Below are 22,462 nucleotides of genomic sequence, written 5' to 3' on the forward strand. Positions count from 1 at the left end.
GACATTCTCGATTTCTAATCCGAGAAATTTAATTTAATTTAATTATTTCTTTCAGTACAAAAAAGATAAAGAAAAGCCCAAAACGCGGGCCTGCAAATTGGGCCCCTCAGAGACAAAAGCCATGAATGGTGAACTATTGGGGCCCATTAATTTATCACCTTCAGGGTTGAGTTGATAAATGGGTAGAACGAGAAAATTGATAGCTTTCAACATTTTATAGGATCTTGTGCTATGGGGTATATCTACATAAATTTTTTTTTCAAATAGATATCACAATCAAAAGATATTGGACTCTTGAGTTGAGTTGGCCGCCACATGTACTTTTCAATTTACCATGATTTTTTTTTTGTGCTATGTGGTGTTAATTATGGTAAAAAAAATATTATAACAATTTTAATCAAAATTAATTAAAATAATTTTAATATTTATAGAAATAAAGTTATCATCTATCCTCCGAGTAATTTTAATTAAAATTACTATTGTTGAAATAAAGTTATTTTTAATTAAAATTAATATATTTTGTTTTTAAAATATAATATATTATAAAAGAAGGTCATATTTTAATGATTTTAAAAAAAAATCCTGATACTTTAATTATTTTTCTTACTCCATCTTTTACCCTTAAACCTTTTTCTCCCTATCACATGCACTGCACGTGCCCTCCAAAATGCCTTTTATATATATATATATATATATAATTGTTACCTGGGTGATAATTGTGGGTGTCTCTTACAGTGTGCAAAACACTGAATTTTTTTCTTTTATTTATTTATTTATTTTTAAGTTTTAGGTTATACCAATAAATCTTTATTTTTAGGATCTAGAAGTTAAGTTATACTATTAAGTATAAAAAATTTCAAATTGAAATTTATTTTTAGATGTACACGGAGTGTGCAAGGTAAAATATAGAAGATATTAAAAGTATTATATATATATATGGGAATGATACGATGCTCACCTCCCATGTTGGACTGAGAGGGTCAATTCACACGAGTACAAGAGGAATAATATCCTACTTATTTTATGGTGCACACCGCATGTACACTATGTGTATTTTTTCCACTTCTTTTAACCTAAATAATATATCATAAATCTTAAATCTTAAGCCTAAATCATATATATATATAGTTGCCCTAGTCTTGGTACCCCAATGCTCGAGACATGTTCCAAAAATATATAAGCAGTCGAATAATAATAAAACAATAAAATGAATTAATGAGTACAGTGACATATTGTGGCCCGGGGGGCGCCCTCGGATGGATCGGCAAGCTGGTCGCGACGCTGAACGAGTCGTCGTGACCCAGAAGGGTAGATGAATGTGAGTCAGCTAAGAAGCCGGATCTACGGGCAACGACACGAAATCATTTGCCGCATGGATCCAAAAGGCGTCACGTAGGCCGAAATATGACCATGGCACCTAGGCCGGAATATCACAGTGGCTCATAGGCCAGAACACGGCACACACGCCGCCTAATACAAGTAACTCACAATTATAATAGTGGTACAAAGAGCAAAACATAGCGGCTCGATGGCCGACACATAGCAATGGTCGGATCTGCGTCGAAAACAGTGGAGACAGTGCCAATATGATCCGGTAGAGGCGCCGGAGTCTATTGTAGAGGCGTCAGGAGGAAATAAGGCTGCGGGCAATGGTTGTAGATGCCAAAAAAGAGGAGGCGGTGCTTGGGCTGCTGGCACGTTGAGGGATAGGGAGAGGCGGCACGGTGGCGTCGGAGTGGAGAGGGGGCTGCGGCGCGCGACGCTTGCTGACAAGAGGAGAGGGAGAGAGGAGAAGGCGATCTCGCTGACCAGAGAAGGCTGGCTCGGAGACAATGAGGAGGAGCGGTGTTGAGGGGAAGGTCGGCGTGGAGAAGGGGTACAACGTCCAAGGTCAAAAGGAGGCGGTCTAGCTGTCTGAGGGAAGCTGGTGGCTGGACGCGAGGATGCACTGTCGGCCTGCTGTAGACGATGGAGAAAAAGAGGTGGCTGGTGGAGGCGGCCATCGATGGTAGCAATGTGAAGGCGTGGCCAGCGGAAGAGATGTGGTGCTCACGTGCATCATCGGCGACGTCCTCTCGTATGTTGGCGGCGTGAGTGAAGGGCAGCACCGACCACTAAAGGCTCGAGGCTAGCTGCGACCCGGATCGAAGACGAGAAAGGGGAGCAGAGGCGCTTGACCTCTGGATGCGATGGCGTCCAGCTCAGGGCGAAGGCAACGAGAGGGGTTGTCGACCTCCTCGTCATGAGAGAGAGTAGAGGAGAAAGGGAAACAACAGCTGGCCGGCATGTGTGAGGAAAGGGAGAGGACTACCGACATTAGATCCGGCCGGCTTCGGAGACAACGAAGGGGGCGTCAGCGTCATCATTCTCCCCTGTGTTCCTCCCCTCCTCTCCTGAAAGCCCCCTTCTCCTCCCCTAAAAAGACTTATCCTCTTCTTCCTAGCGGCGGAATGAGAGAAAACCCAGAAGACTTCTCTTCTTCATCCTTTAAAGCCCTAACCAATAGAATGACAAAGAATGTCCCTCTTCTTCTCCATAATTACCTTTGGGCCAGAGACATATCCACATCGCCAAGGATAGGTGAGGTTCATTGGAAGTAAGTAGAATAATATTAGAATAGGAACGACAAGGTATCCTCTCTCTTGACAGTTCATAAATCAAACCTAGGAAACACCCCAGATCAACTCAAACCAACTTCTAAAAAATAGTCGTTATTGTTCACAATTACTATTCACAACAATAAAATAATTGGTACCGAGCCTAAGTTTCTTCGGACCATGAATAATTTCTATAAACTTCCAGAACTTTCAGAAAATATATTAGAAAATAGATTTATTAGACCTAGTCTCACAATTTCCAACTAGAAGAATTATTACTTCTAATCAACATAAACATAGTTGTTTTGTTATATCTTGTAAATTTGATCACTGTTTACATAATGATGATCCTCACTTAAACACCATCATAGATTTATTCTTGAGTATAGGAACTACCTTAGAATCTCACAAACAACAAACTAAAACCTTATTGGAACATATATCCAATACTTTAGTCCAACAAACACAAACAATAAGTGATCTAAGAGGAGCCAAAGTATTCTTAATCCTATATGACTCTAGATTTTCAAACAATGAAAAGGCAATTATAAGAGTCATTGAAATAGACATGAACAATAACATAGGCATTACATTTTTTTGCCCAAAATCCAATATGATTATTTCAGACTTTATCAAACATATTTAAATCATACTCCAAGCTAAAGGTTATGGAAACTTCTAGAAATACAATGTCCAAATTGACATAATTTTCTTGGAAAAAATAATGACTCAAATTAATAATAGCTTTGAAGTACAAATAATAATTCTCAGGAACTAACGACCTGAGATTTACCCTACTATGCGCCTAACGCTTGTGTACCTACATTTATCTCTTTCCATATCCGTGGGCCCGATATTAGGGGAGTCAACACTAGGAGGTCGTTAATGTAGCGGATCTATATTTTTTTAAGGTACAAATAAACAATATCATTGAAGCACAAAAAGAATTTACTTCCTCAAACCAAAAGATTTCTCATTGGAAATATTAGTAGGACTAGATTGGACCATCAATCTAGAACCTCAACCGCAAACTCTTTAACCAACACATTTGATAATATATAAAGATAGGCATGGTGGCTTGATGGTTAGGTTTAATGACTATAAACCGTCAACTTCACAAAATGAGAAAAATAAAGAAAATAAAATATTTAATTTAATAAATATTGAGGGAGAAGAAGAAAGTTCCTTAATAAGAAATAATGTTCGGACACTACAACAACTAAGCATAAGATATCTGTAATTAGCCAATCAACTCTTATACCCAACAAATGATATGGATTGTATGTTCCGACAAGACTCATCACAAGATTTCTTTGACAACTTAGATGAATACATATATATACTTGCAAACATAACTACTTTCATAACTCCAGAAGATTTTATAGGAGCGTTGAGGCCGGCTGGAAGGGAGGTTGTTGGATATCCTGTAAAATCAAAACAAACACAACCTTCCTCGAACTCTTTAAGCTAACACTTGCATAAATAGATTAAGCAATAAATTAAAAAGCATAAAATAAGAGGCCGATGTGGTTGTTAATCCAAGGAAGATTAAGCCCAATATCAATCTCCTTCAGGCGGAGAAGCCTCATACAGCGTTGACGTACAAAAAGAAAGAAGTTCAACTAAAACTCTAAAGCGCACAAGCGTTGGATTTACAGTTCTGAGTTCGTTGAAAAGCTTCTGGACCAAGGCTATATTTATAGTCTTGGTCAAGGCACCCCGAAAGGGTTCCGGGCCCCCTGAGGGGATAAACTTTATCCCCCAACGATCAGATCGAGTCAAATCTCGATCCTGGTCAAAAGTCTGGTCCGGGCGCCCCGGAGCCCAAAGTCAACAGATGTTGACTTTTTCGTCCGGGACCTCTTCTCTGGTTCAATCCCGCCTCGGTCCGGTTCTTCTCCTCCGGATCCGCTCGCTTGGGTGATTTCTGCCATCCGGAAAAGGACTCACCCGAACCCAAGTTCCGGTCTTCTCGAGCAGCCTTCCGCTCCGGCTTCTCGTCCCTCGGAATCGCCGCGTGTTTCCTTCTCGTCCACCAGCATACTCATCCGCAATCTTCGTCCTTCGGTCGCACCCCGTGCTGACCTTCTCGCTAGCTGCGTCTCTTGCTCCCCGAGCAATCTTCCGCTCCGGCTTTCGTCCCTCGGAACCACCGCACGTTTCCTTCTTGTCCACCGAGGTACTCTTCCGCAGCACCTCGTCCCTCGGACGCACCGCGTGCCGTCTTTCTCGCTAGCTGCGTCTTCCGCTCTAGTACCTGTGCTCCTAAGCTCCTGCACACTTAGACTCAAGGTTAGAAACACCAGGACCTAACTTAACTTGTTGATCACACCAAAACAATCTTGGGGTTTCAACAATATAAGTCTAGGGGGAGGTAGATAGATTTAATTTTTTTTCTTTTCTATCTTTTTGGTGTGATCAACCCAAGTTAAGCTAGGGTTAAAATAGACATTAAATAAAATTAAGTAAATTACTTAATTTACAATTTAAGTGCAAAAAGATAGAAAAGATAAAAAAAATTAAATCTATCTACCTCCCCCTAGACTTATACTTTCCCTTCTCCCCATTTGATCACAAAAAAAATGGAGTTTCAAGAAAAACAATCTAAGGGTTAAAGACTTAGAAAAAAAAATATTTCTAAGTCAAGGAAAATTTCTAGGTAAAAAAAATTTCCAAGTCATTAAGACCTTTTTTAGTAAATTTTGAGAACTTTGAAAATTTTGCAATAATTTTCACAACAGCAATCTCAAAATATCAGAGAAAATTTCTAAGTTAAGAATAACTTTTGGAAAATTTCTAAGTTTTCACCCTAAAAAATTTTTTCTAAGCCGAAAACTTTATGCAAGAAAATTTAAGAAAATTGATAATATTTAAAAAAAAAAATCTATGCATTTATTTATTTATTTATTTTATTCTAATACTTTTATCAGAAAATTTTAAATTTCCATTTCAATATATCATAACTTCTTAAATCACACTTTTTCAGATTTAAAGTAAATAATATTAAACATGCAGAAAATTCTTTTGACGAAATATTTGGTAAAAGATCTTTCAAACATGTTTCAAGTTTGCAGGATTCGTTCCACAAAGTATTTTGTAACTTGCAAGACTCTTTTGACAATACTTTTATTTGGCAACATTCTTTCAGCAAAATAATAGGTAAAAAATCTCTCGGCAATTTTTCTGTTTTACAAGATTTGTTTGACAAAAGATTTTTTAATCCAAAAAATTTTTCCGACGATATAAAAAATTCTTTCGGCAATGTGCAAGATTCGTTCGAAAAAATATTTTGTAGTTTGCAGGAATTTTTTAACAAAAATTCTAATTTGCAGGAGTTTATTAATAATAGATTTCTTAATCTAAAAAACTTTTTCGAAGATTCAATTTCTGATTCAAAAAAATCTTCAGGCAATTTTTCGATTGATTGAACCAATTGATCAGAAGTTCGAGTCCATACCTGACTTACCTTTTCGATAGTTGATTCTCCCCTGTCGAGTTGCTTTCTTCTGAAGTCTCTCCCCCTTCATCGTTGCTCATCCGGGATGGGCTTTCTGTGGCTTCGGGATGGAATTCGACCATTGAGTTTGTTGGGGCTGTCTCGATAATTTCTTCCGTCTCGGATTCTTCTTATGACGGCTCGATGTCTATTGAGGAGACGACTTCAACCGGTTCTTCGTAGAGCTTTAAGAACTTTTCCCAAAGTTCTTTCGCGCTTTTGTACTCTCCGACTCTGTTGAAATCTTTAGTTGGTATTACGCTTAGAATGTGAAACTCTGCCCGAGCATTTGTCATGGACTCGTCACGTTGCTTCTCGTTTCAAAGGCGTATGTTGATTTTTTTCTCGGTTCGTGTTCTTCGGTGCTTCATAACCTATTTTCATTATTAGAAAAATATCAATATCTGAGTTTAGGTATACCTCCATTCTTTGCCTCCAAGAATCAAACTCCCCCTCGAACGCTGGTGGGTAGACGCTAGCTTCGGCCGTCGTTGCTTCGTTCGGCGGTTAGTCCTCCTGAAGCGTCTCGGCTCTGATACCACTTGTAGGACCGTTGTAGTCGGCTGGAAGGGGGTTGTTGGATATCCTGTAAAATCAAAACAAACACAACCTTCCTCGAACTTTTTAAGCTAACACTTGCATAAATAGATTAAGCAATAAATTAAAAAGCATAAAATAAGAGGCACGAGTGTTTACTTGGTTACAACCGATGTGGTTGTTAATCCAAGGAAGATTAAGCCCAATATCAATCTCCTTCAGGTGGAGAAGCCTCTTACAACGTTGACGTACAAAAAGAAAGAAGCTCAACTAAAACTCTAAAGCGCACAAGCGTTGGATTTACAGTTCTGAGTTCGTTGAAAAGCTTCTGGACCAAGGCTATATTTATAGTCTTGGTCAGGGCACCCCGAAGGGGTTTCGGGCGCCCTGAGGGGTTAAACTTTATCCCCCAACGATCAGATCGAGTCAAATCTCGATCCTGGTCAAAAGTCTGGTCCGGGCATCCGGAAGTGTTCCGGGCGCCCCGGAGGGCTCAGGGCGCCCCAGACTGCTCCGGGCGCCCCAGAGCCCAAAGTCAACAGATGTTGACTTTTTCATCCCGGACCTCTTCTCTGGTTCAGTCCCGCCTCAGTCCGGTTCTTCTCCTCCGGATCCGCTCGCTTGGGTGATCTCTGCCATCCGGAAAAGGGCTCACCCAAACGCAAGTTCCGGTCTTCTCGAGCAGCCTTCCGCTCCGGCTTCTCGTCCTTCAGAATCGCCGCGTGTTTCCTTCTCGTCCACCAGCGTACTCATCCGCAGTCTTCGTCCCTCGGTCGCACCCCATGCCGACCTTCTCGCTAGCTGCGTCTCTTGTTCCCCGAGCAATCTTCCGCTCCGGCTTTCGTCCCTCGAAACCACCGCACGCTTCCTTCTCATCCACCAGGGTACTCTTCCGCAGCACCTCGTCCCTCGGACGCACTGCGTGCCGTCCTTCTCGCTAGCTGCCTCTTCCGCTCGAGTACCTGTGCTCCTAAGCTCCTGCACACTTAGACACAAGGTTAGAAACACCAGAACTTAACTTAACTTGTTGATCACACCAAAACAACCTTAGGGTTCCAACAGATTTGATATAACTCGAACATTTTGACAAACAATAATAAAAACTTGACCATGATTGAGAATTATATTTTGATAAATAAAGAAATATAATTGCTTGAAAACAACTCAATGAGGTAAACCTTATGAACCCAGCAAAATCTACTGTCATATCAGTTACATCAAGATCGTCTATGATCCATTATCCAAAAGCTTAATGAGGACAATGGATTATGGACATGGCCATCCATCTAGAATAGAAATTACTTCATACACAAATGACAATCCCTTACTACAGACTATAGGGAAAAAATGCCTCTAGATATTTCATATTTTGGAAAGAATTATGTACTTTTAAATATAGTTGAATGTGATGACTCACAAATATATGATACTTAGTTAGAGCAATGGATATTCTTTGTTAAAAGGGATTATCAAGCCCAACAATAACTTGTCATAGAACTAGCGAAGTCATGATACACATAGGAGAAAATTACTTAGGAGATGTAACTAGAGCTGCTTGGGAAGCTTATAAAATCAAAATCCAGGTGAAATAGTCTCTATAGCATCCCAAGGACATCCTTAATTTCTATTATACGATACATAGACTTCTGATAGCTAGAGATGCTAATACTGGACTATATTTAAGGCAAAGAGAAGTTATGAGAGACTTAGAGCAACTCTAATTTTTTAGTTGGAACTAGATTAAACCTTTCTAAAATGATTCTTAGAACTTACAGTTGTCTTAGAGAATTATTGTAACCTTGAATTAGGTGAAAGATTATTTAGTAAATTGCCAGAAGACTTAAGCAAAGAAATTCATAAGGCCTCGACAGACAAAGGTAGTACCTCAATATCATAATATAAGGGTTAGAATTCAACATATCATCTCAATAATTAAGGAAAAATAAACTTATATCTAAATACAAAAATAATTTTAAAATTAATAATACAATTTCTATAGCTAAATATATACTACTCAGTAATATGGATTAAACTAACATAGGTATAAACAATGAAGAAGGTTGACTGGACCGGCAATACAGCCTAAACCCAAAACTAGGCCCAAAAAGGGTTACTACTTAAGAAAAAGTAAAGAGAAGAAGCATTATTTAAACAAAAACAAACATGTTAGGAAATTTATATTAAAGAAAATATTTGTCAATACGATAACTTGTTTTGCGTATAATGAACTAGGACATTTATTTACCGCATGTTCCAATAGAAAAAACTTATACACCAGAGAAGTTAAATACTCTCTTGTACTAATTTGGACTTAATAGAAATACAAAATGATGTATCTGACACTTCTTTTATATACTCTATAATTTCTATAGAAGACACAGAAGAAATAATTGACTCCTCTAATTATAGACTAATCAATTCATTCCTAGATACCCCTTGCAAAAAAATACGACGCCACTAGTAACATGTTCCAACCAAACCTTGACGACTTAGCCGAACAATGGGATGACCTGAATGATATGAATCTTATATTCATACAATTTATACCACAAAATACGTCAATAAAATCTGACATACCATACCGTTCCCATGATTGGACATTAAATACAAGAACAGATAATGTTTCTTATTTTCTATGAGGTTTTTACTCATCCATAGATAAAAGAGGAACTTGCAAGCTCTATAGAAGATAGGTATGCAATGTATGCTTACAACAAACTTTTAACATTCTTATACCTACTACTCAACAAGTACAAGATTGTACAAGCAATGTGCTCCTCAAAACCCAAGTTTCTATTTTAGAAAATAGACTCAATTTACTAGAAGCTGAACTTGCTAACCTCAAGCAAGATTGTTCCCCATCTCAGATGATAGAGGCAAAATATTGGCTATAAATGAACCAAACTCAAACACTAACTTGGTTTTTATAAAAACCTCTAGTATCTATAATACTAGACAAACTACTAATATCAGAGTTCAATGTTTAGTCAACATATATAGTTATGAATTTACACTTTACGCTTTTCTTGACAGTGGAGCTAACAATTCCACAATTGATGAAACTTACTTACTATTTTATCAATAGTACTCTAGAACTCATCAAGATTGCTACCCAACCATTGGTTAGTACTCAGTTTGATGGTCAACAATTATCTTGTAACAAGTTGGTCACAAATACACATTTATGGTTTTATACAAACTTGATACGTTTGGTACTTCTCTCTGTCTACTTAAGCTCTGGAGTAAACCCCTTCCTCACTCAAAACTTAACTGAATCTTAGGACTTAGTTTCCTTATTTCTCAAGACCGAATATTATTACTTACCAAAGATTATGCTATCTTTTGCTTCACATCCGTCGTCTCCCTAATTATTTCCCACTACCCTTCTACCGTGAGTAAGCATTGTGATACCTATAAAACCACTCCTACCACATCTATAATTACTAATAAGGATTACCTTCTACATCTACTGATAATAATAAATACCAATGCATAGGTAAAACCCCATACAAAGGTTCTTGTCTAATAGATCATGAACTCTTCAGTTCATTAGCATGTCAGGAACTATAGGAAAACTAGAAATATTTGGTTGTACAAGTCTTTACCTAAGAGACTCTTTTCTAGAAGATGTAAATAGCCCAGACTTAGACATTCTAGAAGATTTACTGTCTCTCACATATCTACTTCACTTAATTAAACACACAACTAGACCTGAATTCTCTAATCTCCCAATTAGAAAATTTAGAAATCATAGGTGAAAATCCTACAAAATATTGGGAATAAGATAAGATTTACTGCAAATTATCAATAATAAATCTAGATTTTACAATAAATGGCCAAGACTTAAGATATACTAATTGGAAAATAGAAGAATACACAATGCATATCAAACAATTACTAGCCCTCAGAGTAATTCAAAGATCAACCTCTAGGCATAAAAGTCTAATCTTTATTGTAGCGCGGCGCATGCCGACGAGTCGTGTCTCTCTTCCTTCTAGCATCGACAGTTGCCTGCCGATAGCCTTCTCTCATCCTCCCGCAGCTGGCCATCTCCAGCATGGTGTTATCGTAGTAGACTCCTCCATCTAGCAGTCCTCACCATCGACCATCCGTTTGCCTATCGACCGCACAGTCTGGTGCCTATCCCTCCTCGGCGATATCCTCCTGTCCCTCACCGTCCCTCACGCGACAACATAGTGTTTTTCGTCGATGTCGCTCCATAGCCCTTGGCGAGCAGCCCCTGGCCATCAGCATCATTTCCCCAGCTCCCGATGTTGGATCCTACCTTTCTGTGCCCCCGCCTTTCGATCCGACCAGCCAGCATTCACCATCTCCTATCTGCACTGCCATATGCTTCCCATGTGAATCCGACTTTCGATCGATGTTGTTGTACAATCTCAGTGTCGATCCTACCTCCAGAGCACCGTGACCTTACACTCTTGATATATTTCAACATTGTAGTCTAGCCTTTGAGCCATCATTGTGTCCCGGCCTACGTGCCGCTATCATATCCTGGCCTACGTGCCATTGTCACAGCCCAACCTTTGTGCCGCTATCATCTCCCAGTTTACGTGCTGATATCATATCTCAGTCTACGTGTCGATGTCATATCTAGTCTACGTGTTGCTGCTAGGTCCCTGCCTGCGTGTCGTATTCAAGATCTAGGTTGCATTCGGCTCCATGTCGCCAGACCCAGCTCCACATTCGGCTTTTGTTCATCTACTATTCTGGGTCACGACAACTCGAGCAGCATCCCGACCAGCTCACCGATCCACCCGAGGGCACCCCTTGGGCCAGGGTACGTTCTCTACTCTCACTCTCCATTCATTCTAGTATTAGTCTATTACTTACATATTCGTTGGATCTGTCTCAAGCATCGGGGTACTAGGGACCGGGGTGACTCGATCACTGGCTGCAGGGAACGTTGACCAGAGGACTTCTGACGACTTGGTCAACATAGAAATCATCTCATCATACCCCCTTACGAGACATCATGATTCAATCAACATTCCATTCACCTCATCCGGTGGTCCGTCTGACTCAGCTTCCAGACAGGTTCAGTTGTCTTGCAAATCATGAAGCTAGTAAGAGCATATAGAGTGTATGATGAATTAGCTTAGACTAGAAAGAAGATTGAGAACAAATAAAATGATTGAGGCATGTGTACAGAGACGGATTTACGTTTGGGCAGCCTTGGGTTGTAGCATAACCCAAGTATATGATTAATTCAAATGGTGTAGTTCTCCTAGGAGTTCATGCATATGAAATGACCCATGATGCGTTTCTGTATGAGTAGCTGGTCGATTAAATAATGTCAAATCAAAACAAGTCAATCTCAGGGCAAATTATGCAAGAAACTCATAAAATGACTTTGTTTTTTCTCTTCACCGAATCAAATAAAAAAATATTTTAATCATTTTTCCTTTAAAATCATTCCTTAAAAAAATCTATCCACCATATAAACAATAAAATCATAATTTTATTACATTAATAAAAAAAATACAAATTGAATGTATGGATTTATTTCATAGATCAACACAATGAACTTCAGAATTAATTAACTATATCCACCATGCTCCACCTGTCCTCCTTAATATTGTCTCCTTCCTTTGCCTCGCTTACTCGTCCTCATGTCCTTTTTTTGTTATCATTCGCAACCATGTCCACTCCCTTCTTGTCCAAGCCCTCATCCCAGAGGTGCAGCCGTTGTCATGGCTACCCTTGACTGTCACGACTGGATAGAGGTATCGTCCATATCGACGTACTCTTACATCGACGCCAGAAGCGAGCAACTATGAATTGAGGTCTTGCACGAGACACTCAAGTAAGGCCTTGTGCCACGCTCATGGACCGACTACCTCTACCTCACAGTCCATGGCACACTCTCTAATGCCGGTGTCAATGGCCAGGCCTTCCACCATGGCTCCTAAATTTTTAATGTCTACGAATTAGATATCATTATCGGTAAAATAACTTAACAATTTCATAAATAATGAAAAAAAAGATTTAATTAAAATTAAAAATTCAGTAAACTATAGGAAAAGACAAGATGGTAATATGCTAGCGCGAAGTGAACTCGAACCTCCTCTATGACATTCTTGGCTAACTCAACCAACTCGGGATCAACCCAGCCCGCTTCTAGTTCCTAGATCCGTCCCTAGGCGTGCAAGTTCAAATTAATAAAGAAAGAGACCATTGAAAACAAGTGTTACATAGGATCATCAGAATTACTTGAAAAGGTTAGACGAGAAAAATATTTTTTAATCATATTAAATTATACTCCTAATATCAATCATAAAGAGCAAATGTCCATTGTCATATTTAGATGATTCAAAAAGTTCCACAAAAGTAAAAAAAAAAAAAATATTAGGTGAAATTTTTAGAAGTTGATGATACTTCAGGACTTGAGCTTTTATACATATTAAAAATGTATTAGTCTATCTTGAGCTTGATATTGATTGGTAGCAGGGAGTGAAATCGTCATCTCGGCGGCCTCTCCAGGGTGACCCCCTCCCCCCATCTAGAAGGGAGTTAAATCACGGGGGATTTCGCCTTGCAACAACACTTGAGCTAGATATTGATGATATTAAAAGTCAAGGATATGATAATGTCTCGAATATGAAAGAGAGACCAACGTGTACAAAAAGGGTCACTTGAAATGAATCTTAGAACTCTTTATACTCCTTATAATTGTCATGGTCTTAATTTAGCTTTGTGTGATATGATGAATTGTTGTCCTAAGACTATGTCATTATTTAGAGTGATACAATGAATCTATACATTATTCTCCTCTTCTAATAAGTGATGAAATATTTTCAATGATCATGTGAAGGGTTTGATTGTTAAGTCATTATCACAAATACACTGAGAAAGTCATGTTGAGAGTGTTAAACCTATAAAAGAGCAACTTGCATGAATAAGAGATGCTTGAAAAATGATAGTGAAGATCCCAAAACAAAGAGTAAGCCGAGTCCTTAGCGTTATATGAACCTGAGAACTTTGAATTTTGCTTGTTGTGATAATTTGGTATAAGTTGTTGCATGCTATCAACACTATGGGCAAATTTCTTCAGTAGGAAGATATGGATATTGATAATGTTATCAGACTTTTACAATTAATTATTTTTATTTCTAGAAAAATTTAGAGAAGTTGGTTACATAAAACCATGGTTGAAAGAAATAGCATGTGAGATGAGCATTGAAGTAGTATTACAAGAGAAATATGTTGTTCAAAGAAAGAAGTAATTTGATGAAAATAACAGTTTAGAAGTGACAAGTCAGCCGTAGAATTTATTAAAATCAACTATTTTCTCTTATAATCGATCAAGCTCATGCTTCTACAAAAACTCGATTTAAACGGTTTCAAAAATACAAAGAAACATCTAATTTTTTGTTCAATCGGGAGAAGTTACAATGTGTAGATGATGAAGTCTTGTTAAGGTTTTGCAAGAATCTTGAAAATTCTCAAGAAAAGCAAAATCGACAATTGATGTAGTGAATTACATGAAGAAAATGGATGGATGTTTCCAAATGCCCAAATTGCTTATAAAATCTTGATGACTATCCCAATTACAGTAGCAAGTGTATAACGAAGTTTCTCAAAGTTAAAGTTTATTAAAACTTTTCTTCGATCAACTATGACAACAGAAAGATTGAAACAGTACCTATATTATCAATTGAAAAAGGCATTCTTGAACAACTTAATTATATAGACTTGATTATTCTTTTAGTTATAAAATTATAAGACAAATTATTATTTGGCTATGATTTTGGACATGTTTATCTTATTATTTAATTCTAATAGAAATATTTTGATTATTGCATAGTGTTTAATTTTTTTTATATTGTCTTTAATGTATTAATTTAATTTTAAAAAATTGTTAACTAAAAGAATATGAATGTACATTATGATTTAGGACTCTATTTTTTAAGTTAGACTTAAGCCAAAAAAATATAATCAAGATAGGTTCTGTATGACATCGTAACCTCCTCGCCAATGGAAGCAAAGAAATCTCAAGTTATCCAACTCTATGGGAGGACTCCCCATATATAATAATAGACCCAATTTTATTTTCAGCACATCATTAATGATGTGAATTAACATGTTCTACCCAAAGAAACTCATATCTAATAATACAAACTCGCAATTAATATTAATTATATCCTTTAATAGATGTGTCTCTAATAACAAATCCATTTGTTACAAAATAACATACCCCCCTAGTCGATGGATAAACTTTCTCTGTCTGAATCTATAACTAACAGTCGATCATGTGTAAACACAGTCAATTGATGTTAGTAGTAAAATACACTAATCGATCTAGAAACTTTCTATACATAATCTAAGACACATTAGTCAATTGCTATTGTATAATAATTGATTGATTAAATCAGTCAAGTGCCTCAATCGACTAAAAAAAATTATACATAATTTTATACACAATAGTCAACTATTACTATATGGCAATTCGACTAATAATAAGAGCCAAGTGTCACAATTGAATCAAAATATTTATGTTTGTTATTTTAGGTACAACGATTGATTACTTCATTACAACGGTCAATCAATAAAGATGCATTTTAATTTTTCAATCAAACGTGATGATTATCCTATAAAACGACAAAAGATAAAAATCGTCATTGTTATGTTGTTTGTGTTCTTTGCCAAAAAACAAATACAAGAAACTCAAAAATAGTGCTTGATACTAGGTTTTCTTCTTCTATCTTCAATGATAAAAAGATTGTTTTACACCAATAGATCTAAATCTAGCATAAAATTAAAAAATATAAAAAAATCCTAATTTTATGCTATAGAGTCATGAAAATAACTTGTAACTTGGATTGTTCTCTAATTAGGAATTCTAATCCTTACATATATCCAATTAATTAGAGGGTGATAATTATTTTATTACAATGGGATAAGAGATTAATTTCCGATAGATAGACGCAAGCGGAAAAAAATACCTCCCATGCTTAATCATTTGGAAGTCGGCTATAATTTAATTCTCTTCATATAATCTAAAAATGAACGGTAGAGAGCACCGGTAAACATAATCAACTTTTCCTATCATCTAATTATAAATTCTAAAACATGTTTTAACAAAGCATATGAATTCGGTGCAGGACTTAGTTACATTAAAAATTGCACAGGACTTGAATGCATTGGATTTCACCATTGTTTCAAAAACCAAACAATTTTAATTAAATAAATAAATAAATTCTATTTGGGTGGAACCAAGCAGGTTATTCCAGGATTAATGAACGTAAGCTCGGTACCAACTATCAAAAATATAAAAAAAAAAAAAAAAAACTAATTCTATTTTTTTTTTGTAACATAAACTTTATCTCTTCTCTTCCGTTCCGTTTCCCTTCCCTCTCCGAAGCAAATTGTAACCCTTAACTCCATCAGCAAGAAAAATCGGGAGAGGCAGCGAGCGGCCGGAGAGGCAGTGACAGGCGGCCGCTCGCGAGGCAGCGAAGGGTTGCACGCTAAACAGTCGCTGACTCGCGAGAATGGTGAGTTCGGGGAACGAAGCGAGTCGGCGGAATCAGAGAAAATGAGCTCCGGCAATAGCTCTGTGAGCTTCCGCATGTGGAACATGAACCGACAAGCCTAAGCGGAGCAGATCGCCACAGGATGGCCTGCGTGGCTGAGCAATGTGGCCGGAGAAGCCATTCATGGATGGGTGTCCCTTAAAGCTGACTCTTTTTTGAAATTAGAGAAGGTAATATCGTGTACTTTCGATTTTCAATTCAATTGTGCTGTTCCTTTTTTTTTTTTCTCGAAAAGGTCAATCAAATTTATCTAAAATTCAGTAGAAAAAAATTGACGAGTAAATTATTGTAAATTCTCCTCTCTTTTTTCCCTTTTCATTTCTAATTCTTTTGTAGAACCAAATTTGTATTCAGGAAATATTATCATTTGTGATTGTATTCTTCGTATGAGATGCTAACACATTGGTTTTATCAAATGATAGCAAGAAAGGATTCGTGTAATGGATAATGTGGTCTCTACAATCATATAATTTTCTTATATCTACCTACATTATCTTCAGCTATGTCCTTTTCTGGTTCTCTTTCTTCATCTTTGTCGTCATATTATTTTCTTTGCTGCTGAAAGATGGCATCAATTGCTCTTTTATGCAAACACATCCTTTTCTTATTCCTTATTCAGCTATCATCTTATATTGCTAATTTTCCAATGTTTCTAAGATTGGACAAGGTACATATAACAGCGTTTTTAGAGCTGGTGAGGTTGATACAGGAATAATAGTTGCCCTAAAGGAGGCGCACTTCAACAATTTTGAGCCTGAGAGTGTTAGGTTTATGTCAAGGGAGATATAGATCCTTCCCAAGCTTGATCATCCAAATATCATCAAGCTGGAAGGCTTAATTACTTCCTGATTATCATGCAGTATGTACCTTGTTTTTGAATATATGGAGCATTATCTTGCAGGGTTATCATCTTGTCTAGACCTCAAACTCACTAATCCACAGGTCATGCACATTCTTTGAAACTATTTCAAATATAAAATAAACAAAAAATATATCGCAGAAGAAACTTGACCAAGGACATATTTTGTAGATCAAATGTTATATGCACCAGTTACTCTCTGAGCTCGAACATTGTCATTCACACAATATCATTCATGGTGATATCGAATGTGCAAACCTCTTAGTTAACAATGAAGGGATTCTAGAGGTCTCTGATTTCGGTTTAGCTAACACTTGGAATCCTGGTACAGACCAATCACTAACTACTTGAGTTATGACACTATGTATCGTGCACCTGAGCTACTCCTAGGATCAACAAACTAAGAGCCATTTGTAGATTTGTGGAGCGTTGGATGTGTACTTGCAGAACTTTTTCTTGGCAAGCATCTTTTACAAGGAAGAACTAAGGTAATTATCCTAGTATTATTTGTTAATATCTGCATGCTTATTCTCACTATAATGTTGTTATTGACCGTCAGACAAGAATCAAGCCTTATTTTAATATCAATTATTACTCAATGATAATTCTAAGAGACAATACTTTAATTCATTGTGTCAATTCAGGGACATGTAAATATCAGAATTTTCACATCCTTACTGGATTCAAAAAAAATAATAGATACAGACAATAACTTGCTATCCTGTTTCTGAAGCATGATTGATAACTATCTGAATATTTCATCATGCTTAGGTCCATATGCCACTATCATAACATTGAAGGGAGGTCATAAATGGTGTTAATCTTTTTTTCGGTTTTGTTAAAAGCTCACTTTTTTTTTTTGCTACGAATTCTTATAATACACGTATTATATTCAGGTTGAGCAACTACATAAAATATTTAAGCTTTGTGGTTCTCCACCTGATGAATTTTGGAGGAATTCTGACCTACCTCATGCAACAGTTTTCAAGCCTCAACGATTTTATGTAAATTGCATCAAAGAAACGTTTGAGTGTTTACCAGATGGTGCATTAAGGTTGTTGGAAACGTTTTTATCTCTTGTGCCCAATAACTGTGGCTCAGCTTCCTCTGCCCTTAGTTCTGAGGTAACACTACTGTAGGATTTAGTCTCTAGTGATTTGCATTATAATAGTATTTGTTATTATTCTACATATGAGATTTAAGATAGATACTCCACATTGCTACTATTTGCCATCCGGAAGCAACTGAAATAGATATATATATATATATATATATATATATATATATAGATATATATAGTACATCTCCTATATGACAGTGTCACATCCACTTCATACCATTTTCCTATACTTAAATCGGGAAGAGGATGCCCATCTTGTTTATAAATTCTGATAAAATATGTGAATGTACTTTTAGTTAACGAAAGGTTTGTGGGTTATGGGAGAAAAAGAAATTATATCGTACCATTTGAAGTTACATGAACCTAAAGGCATCTATGGGTGGTTCCATAGGGTAGAAAGATTTGTTAGAAAATTATCTAAACTCATCATGCAAAAAGATTTAATTGCAGACTCAATAATTATCTCCTTACCATGTGTTTCATACTGTCGCTATATTGAAGATTCTTTATTAATTTTTCTTTTAAAGAAATTATGTTCTTGTGGTTCTGATTTAGATGAGTTGAAAGAAGAAAAAAAAAATAGTGTATTGTTATTCTTTGGATTGAACTGTTGCCCTATATATAAGACAAACATAATACCGTAAAACTAAATAACGAAGGTGGTAATAAACCTATACTACACATAATTTTAACTCTACTATCCCTTAATAAGATGCATTCTGAAATGAGACATACAACCAAATTCCTAATCAATTCTATCAAGCATTGATCTTCCAACTTGCATCATATTGTTTCACTTGTCTTCTGGTGTTACATGCACTATGAATGTTCTCTATACAATGTCAGTATTCAGGCTAATTGTTTTCTCAAACTTGTTCAGTATTTCAGGACTCGGTCGTATGCATGTGAACCATCCAGCTTACCAAAATATCAGCCCAACAAAGAAATTGATTCAAAGGATGATGCTGCTGTAGGTGAAGGTGTCTCAGAGAGCCTGGCTCCATGTCAAGGACTACAAATACTAATCATGTTTGTTAATTTCAAAATTGAATTTTATGTTAGGGCATGTGAGTTTGAGATTCTCACTGACCTAGAGGGATCTTTTCATTTTACTCGTTGTGCTTCTGAAATAAGTAGGGATGCATTGTGTCACTCTTTCTGCTACTCATTTGTACTCCTTACATGACTGGTTTTGCTTAAGTTATAAAAGTTCTGTTTGGTATAGAGATGTCTATTTTCTCCTTTTCACTTCAACGATGAAGGATACTGAAATGTATTTTCCTTTCACTGGTTGGAATGAAAATCCTTATCTCAGTAAGGAACCACATTGAGATGTGGCCTCCTAATTTAGCAACAACAGATTTTGATTTAAAACTCTCTTGATAAAAAAAGATTAAGGTCTCTCTTGTCTCACCAGATAGCATTCACATGCATGATTCCCGCAACAAAATATGCAGTTAAATACATTTAAATTATCCGAATTCATCTAATTCTATCAGGTAATTTTGTTAATGAGCACATGTATAAGAATTATTTCATTATGGCCTATCCTTAAGAAGTTCTCTGTGCGCTATGCAATGTAACTCAACATATCAATAATTACCAATCAAAGTTATTTCATCATTCCATTGTGTTTCCATAGTTTTCCGCGAAGAGGCACTTACCTGCCACATACGCAAGGATCGTCCTCCCTAATGCTTTTGCATTATCCACATAAGGTCTCAAAGGAGCACTCGATGTTGAGGTAGATATTGTCCCAGTAACCTTTAGGTTTCAAAGGGGTACCTGATTATTACTCATTTTTACATGAGTTCCTCAACTCGAGTGTTTCTCCAGTAACCAAAATGCAGTGGGAGTCCCCAAGAAAACTAAGGTTAGTACAATGGAATGAATAATAACTTTTCTTGGATATTTCATTTATCATTTCAAAAGTTTACAAATGTATCAAAGTAATACAATTGCAACCTAATCTAGAGTAGCAAATAGAGAGCTATGATCTGAGAGTGCTCGCGAGTATGCTCCTGACATCGGCATGACTCGCATAGTGATGCACCAAGTGATAGTCGTCATGAACTCTCTGTAGCACCTGTTCAATGAAAATAAATTTTAGAAATATTGAAGCATTTAAAATGTAAATTAATCCCTGTTAATTAGTACGAGAGTAGGTTAGAAAATAATTTATTTCTTACCGATAAGACGGATGCTAAAGCATCATCATCGTCCACGCCCGTATGAAGTGGCGAATCTCCCGCCGCCATGTATTTATGGCAAGTGTAAGGAAAATAGACGTATCTGTACAAATTAAATTGTCAACAATTTCAATAATGAATAAAAAATATTATTCAAATAATTAAAGAAATATTACTTTATTTATTTATTTATACGTACCTCTGAATGAGAATGAGATTCCATTGATTATGCGGCCAAACTCTCACAGTATCATCCAAAATCAGCACGCTGGATTCAAAAGCAGTCACTTGATCTAAATTTTTAATCAATAGACCGTGATCATCTATGCTGGCATCCTCTCTGGAGATGATCCTGCCGAAGAATAAGGTGCCAGTGGGATCAAGTAACTCGGCCATCGCAGCCGCATATCGCTGAGTCCCCATAGTGACGACGTGCAGATCAAACAATTCTCTCGCCTGCAATTAAAAACAAAAGAAATAATTAATCCATAATATGTGTAACGTGTAATAGATGAATGCGAGCCACATTAAAAAAATCAGTAGTTCTCTATTTAAATTATAGAAAAGACAGAAGTAATTATAACTATAATATTATTAAAAATTAATTGGTTCAGTAATGTTAGTGAGTAAAACATCATCCATATATAGGGCATGAATAATGATCACAGGAGAGTAAACTGAATAAGTTGTTACTGGTTTGACAAAAAAAAATAGTATCAAATATTATTAGTTGTATTAACCAAGCTCATTTAAATTTCTGTCCGAATGGAATCGTGTGGCCTGATCGAACTCCCCACCCTCCCATGCATGGTAGATAGTAATTATATTAATATTCATCCCCTTAATGTGGATGAATTAATGTTGATTTTATTACCATCTTACTTTCCTTTAATCTTCATTTTTTTAAAAAAAAAACATCCTGTTATTATGGTTATTTTCAGAAGTTAAGTATCTTTATCAGCCAATAACAATATCCTTATATTAATATTTTTATAAAACAAACGGTAGAAGTTACCTTATGGAGGAATTCTCTGATTCCGGGTCTGAGTTTCGTCCAACATCGAAGACTATCGACGCAGAAAAGATCACAATCATCCTTCTCTTGCTGCATCGTCAGTTTTCTCCTCAGAAGTCGTTTATCGGCCGAAACCACTCGATCAAACTGAACCATCAAATGAATTTGTTAGCATTTAATATAATTATTTTGACGAAATCAATAAATTAACAAATAAATACAGTGCAATTAGTGTAGATAGATTACCTCGATCGAGTTTAAGAGAGTGAGATCTAAATCCAAAACCAAGGACAGTTTAGGCGTAGAGATCGGCAATTCTACTCTCTGCCTTTTGGCAGCGTCGTCGTCTCCGGCGGACTCATCGTCGATGCGCTTGCGTCTGTTTCCTCTGGTCTCATGCGACCCACCCAGGACTCCATGGTCGAGCCCATGAACAGAGGGTGGTTTTGCATCCGACGCAAGCATCATCACAATTAATCAGGTAACGAGGGGGGAGGAGAAATTGGAAGTGGAGGGAAAGTGGAAGAGGAGAACAAACAAGGGTTTGAAAATGAAGTGGCGCAAAACAACGGCGCCTGATTTAATTAATATAAGAACTAACAAGGGTTTGATTGCTTGCTGAAGGCGGTAGCAGAGTGATCTTGAAGGCCGGCTGGATGGACCAACTCAGCCCAGCCCAGCCCAGTCCAGCAGAGAACGGGGCAGTTGAATGGCTTTATATTTATTTGTTGTCTCTTTGACATACATATTATAATCTATGCTCTTAATTGATCTGCCTAGATTATTTGAGAGGGCTTAGTGTATCCCGCAACTTACCTTACACTTGTCACCAGAGTCTCCAATAATCGAACTATTGGGTCATCTAAAGGTAAAAGATTTCTTACGACTTAACTCTCAAAAAATGAAAATACTTGATATGTCTGTACAAGAAAAATGATTTAATTGTTTTGTTACATATCTCTTGTGAGTTTTATCCACTTCAGTATATAAGGAGGGAGGAAATTACTTCTCCTCTATTCTTTCATGACCAATGACTACTTATGGATGACTCTCGGATGTAATATCTCAGGCACTCAACCTTATCATATACAATCT

The 22,462-nt window shown here is 36.9% G+C and overlaps 2 protein-coding genes across 7 annotated transcripts; one reads left to right on the forward strand and one right to left on the reverse strand.

Moving 5' to 3' along the window:
• Positions 1–15,968: 15,968 nt before the first annotated feature.
• On the forward strand, positions 15,969–19,385 carry LOC122046993 (protein IMPAIRED IN BABA-INDUCED STERILITY 1-like). 6 transcript variants are annotated; one of them, XM_042607990.1, is made up of 6 exons: positions 15,969–16,354; positions 17,086–17,126; positions 17,215–17,368; positions 17,461–17,531; positions 17,940–18,167; positions 19,044–19,385. In XM_042607990.1, the coding sequence occupies exons 3-6, from the start codon at positions 17,227–17,229 to the stop codon at positions 19,347–19,349; spliced, it is 747 nt and encodes a 248-aa protein (XP_042463924.1). In that variant the 5' UTR covers positions 15,969–16,354; positions 17,086–17,126; positions 17,215–17,226; the 3' UTR covers positions 19,350–19,385. The 6 variants fall into 6 exon arrangements, 4 of the variants coding, with proteins under 4 accessions (XP_042463924.1, XP_042463923.1, XP_042463925.1 ...); XM_042607989.1 differs by having other exon boundaries at positions 17,086–17,368; XM_042607991.1 differs by lacking the exon at positions 15,969–16,354 and having other exon boundaries at positions 16,361–17,126; positions 19,052–19,385.
• Positions 19,386–20,153: 768 nt separating this feature from the next.
• LOC122048643 (RNA polymerase II C-terminal domain phosphatase-like 3) lies at positions 20,154–21,832 on the reverse strand. The gene is made up of 5 exons (XM_042610184.1): positions 21,614–21,832; positions 21,368–21,514; positions 20,552–20,808; positions 20,353–20,455; positions 20,154–20,249 (listed from the first exon to the last, which is right to left on the reverse strand). The coding sequence occupies exons 1-5, from the start codon at positions 21,830–21,832 to the stop codon at positions 20,154–20,156; spliced, it is 822 nt and encodes a 273-aa protein (XP_042466118.1).
• Positions 21,833–22,462: the final 630 nt, after the last annotated feature.

Source organism: Zingiber officinale, chromosome 2B, assembly GCF_018446385.1.
Source record: "Zingiber officinale cultivar Zhangliang chromosome 2B, Zo_v1.1, whole genome shotgun sequence".
NCBI lineage: Eukaryota > Viridiplantae > Streptophyta > Magnoliopsida > Zingiberales > Zingiberaceae > Zingiber > Zingiber officinale.

Coding starts and splice junctions, on each gene's coding strand:
- LOC122046993 (XM_042607988.1), top strand. CDS start 17,046: ATGTACCTTGTTTTTGAATATATGGAGCATTATCTTGCAGGGTTATCA. Junction 17,369..17,460: donor AGCTAACACTTGGAATCCTG/GTACAGACCAAT, acceptor AGCCATTTGTAG/ATTTGTGGAGCGTTGGATGT. Junction 18,168..19,043: donor CCTCTGCCCTTAGTTCTGAG/GTAACACTACTG, acceptor AAACTTGTTCAG/TATTTCAGGACTCGGTCGTA.
- LOC122048643 (XM_042610184.1), bottom strand. CDS start 21,832: ATGCTTGCGTCGGATGCAAAACCACCCTCTGTTCATGGGCTCGACCAT. Junction 21,515..21,613: donor CTCTCTTAAACTCGATCGAG/GTAATCTATCTA, acceptor TTGATGGTTCAG/TTTGATCGAGTGGTTTCGGC. Junction 20,456..20,551: donor AATCTCATTCTCATTCAGAG/GTACGTATAAAT, acceptor TAATTTGTACAG/ATACGTCTATTTTCCTTACA.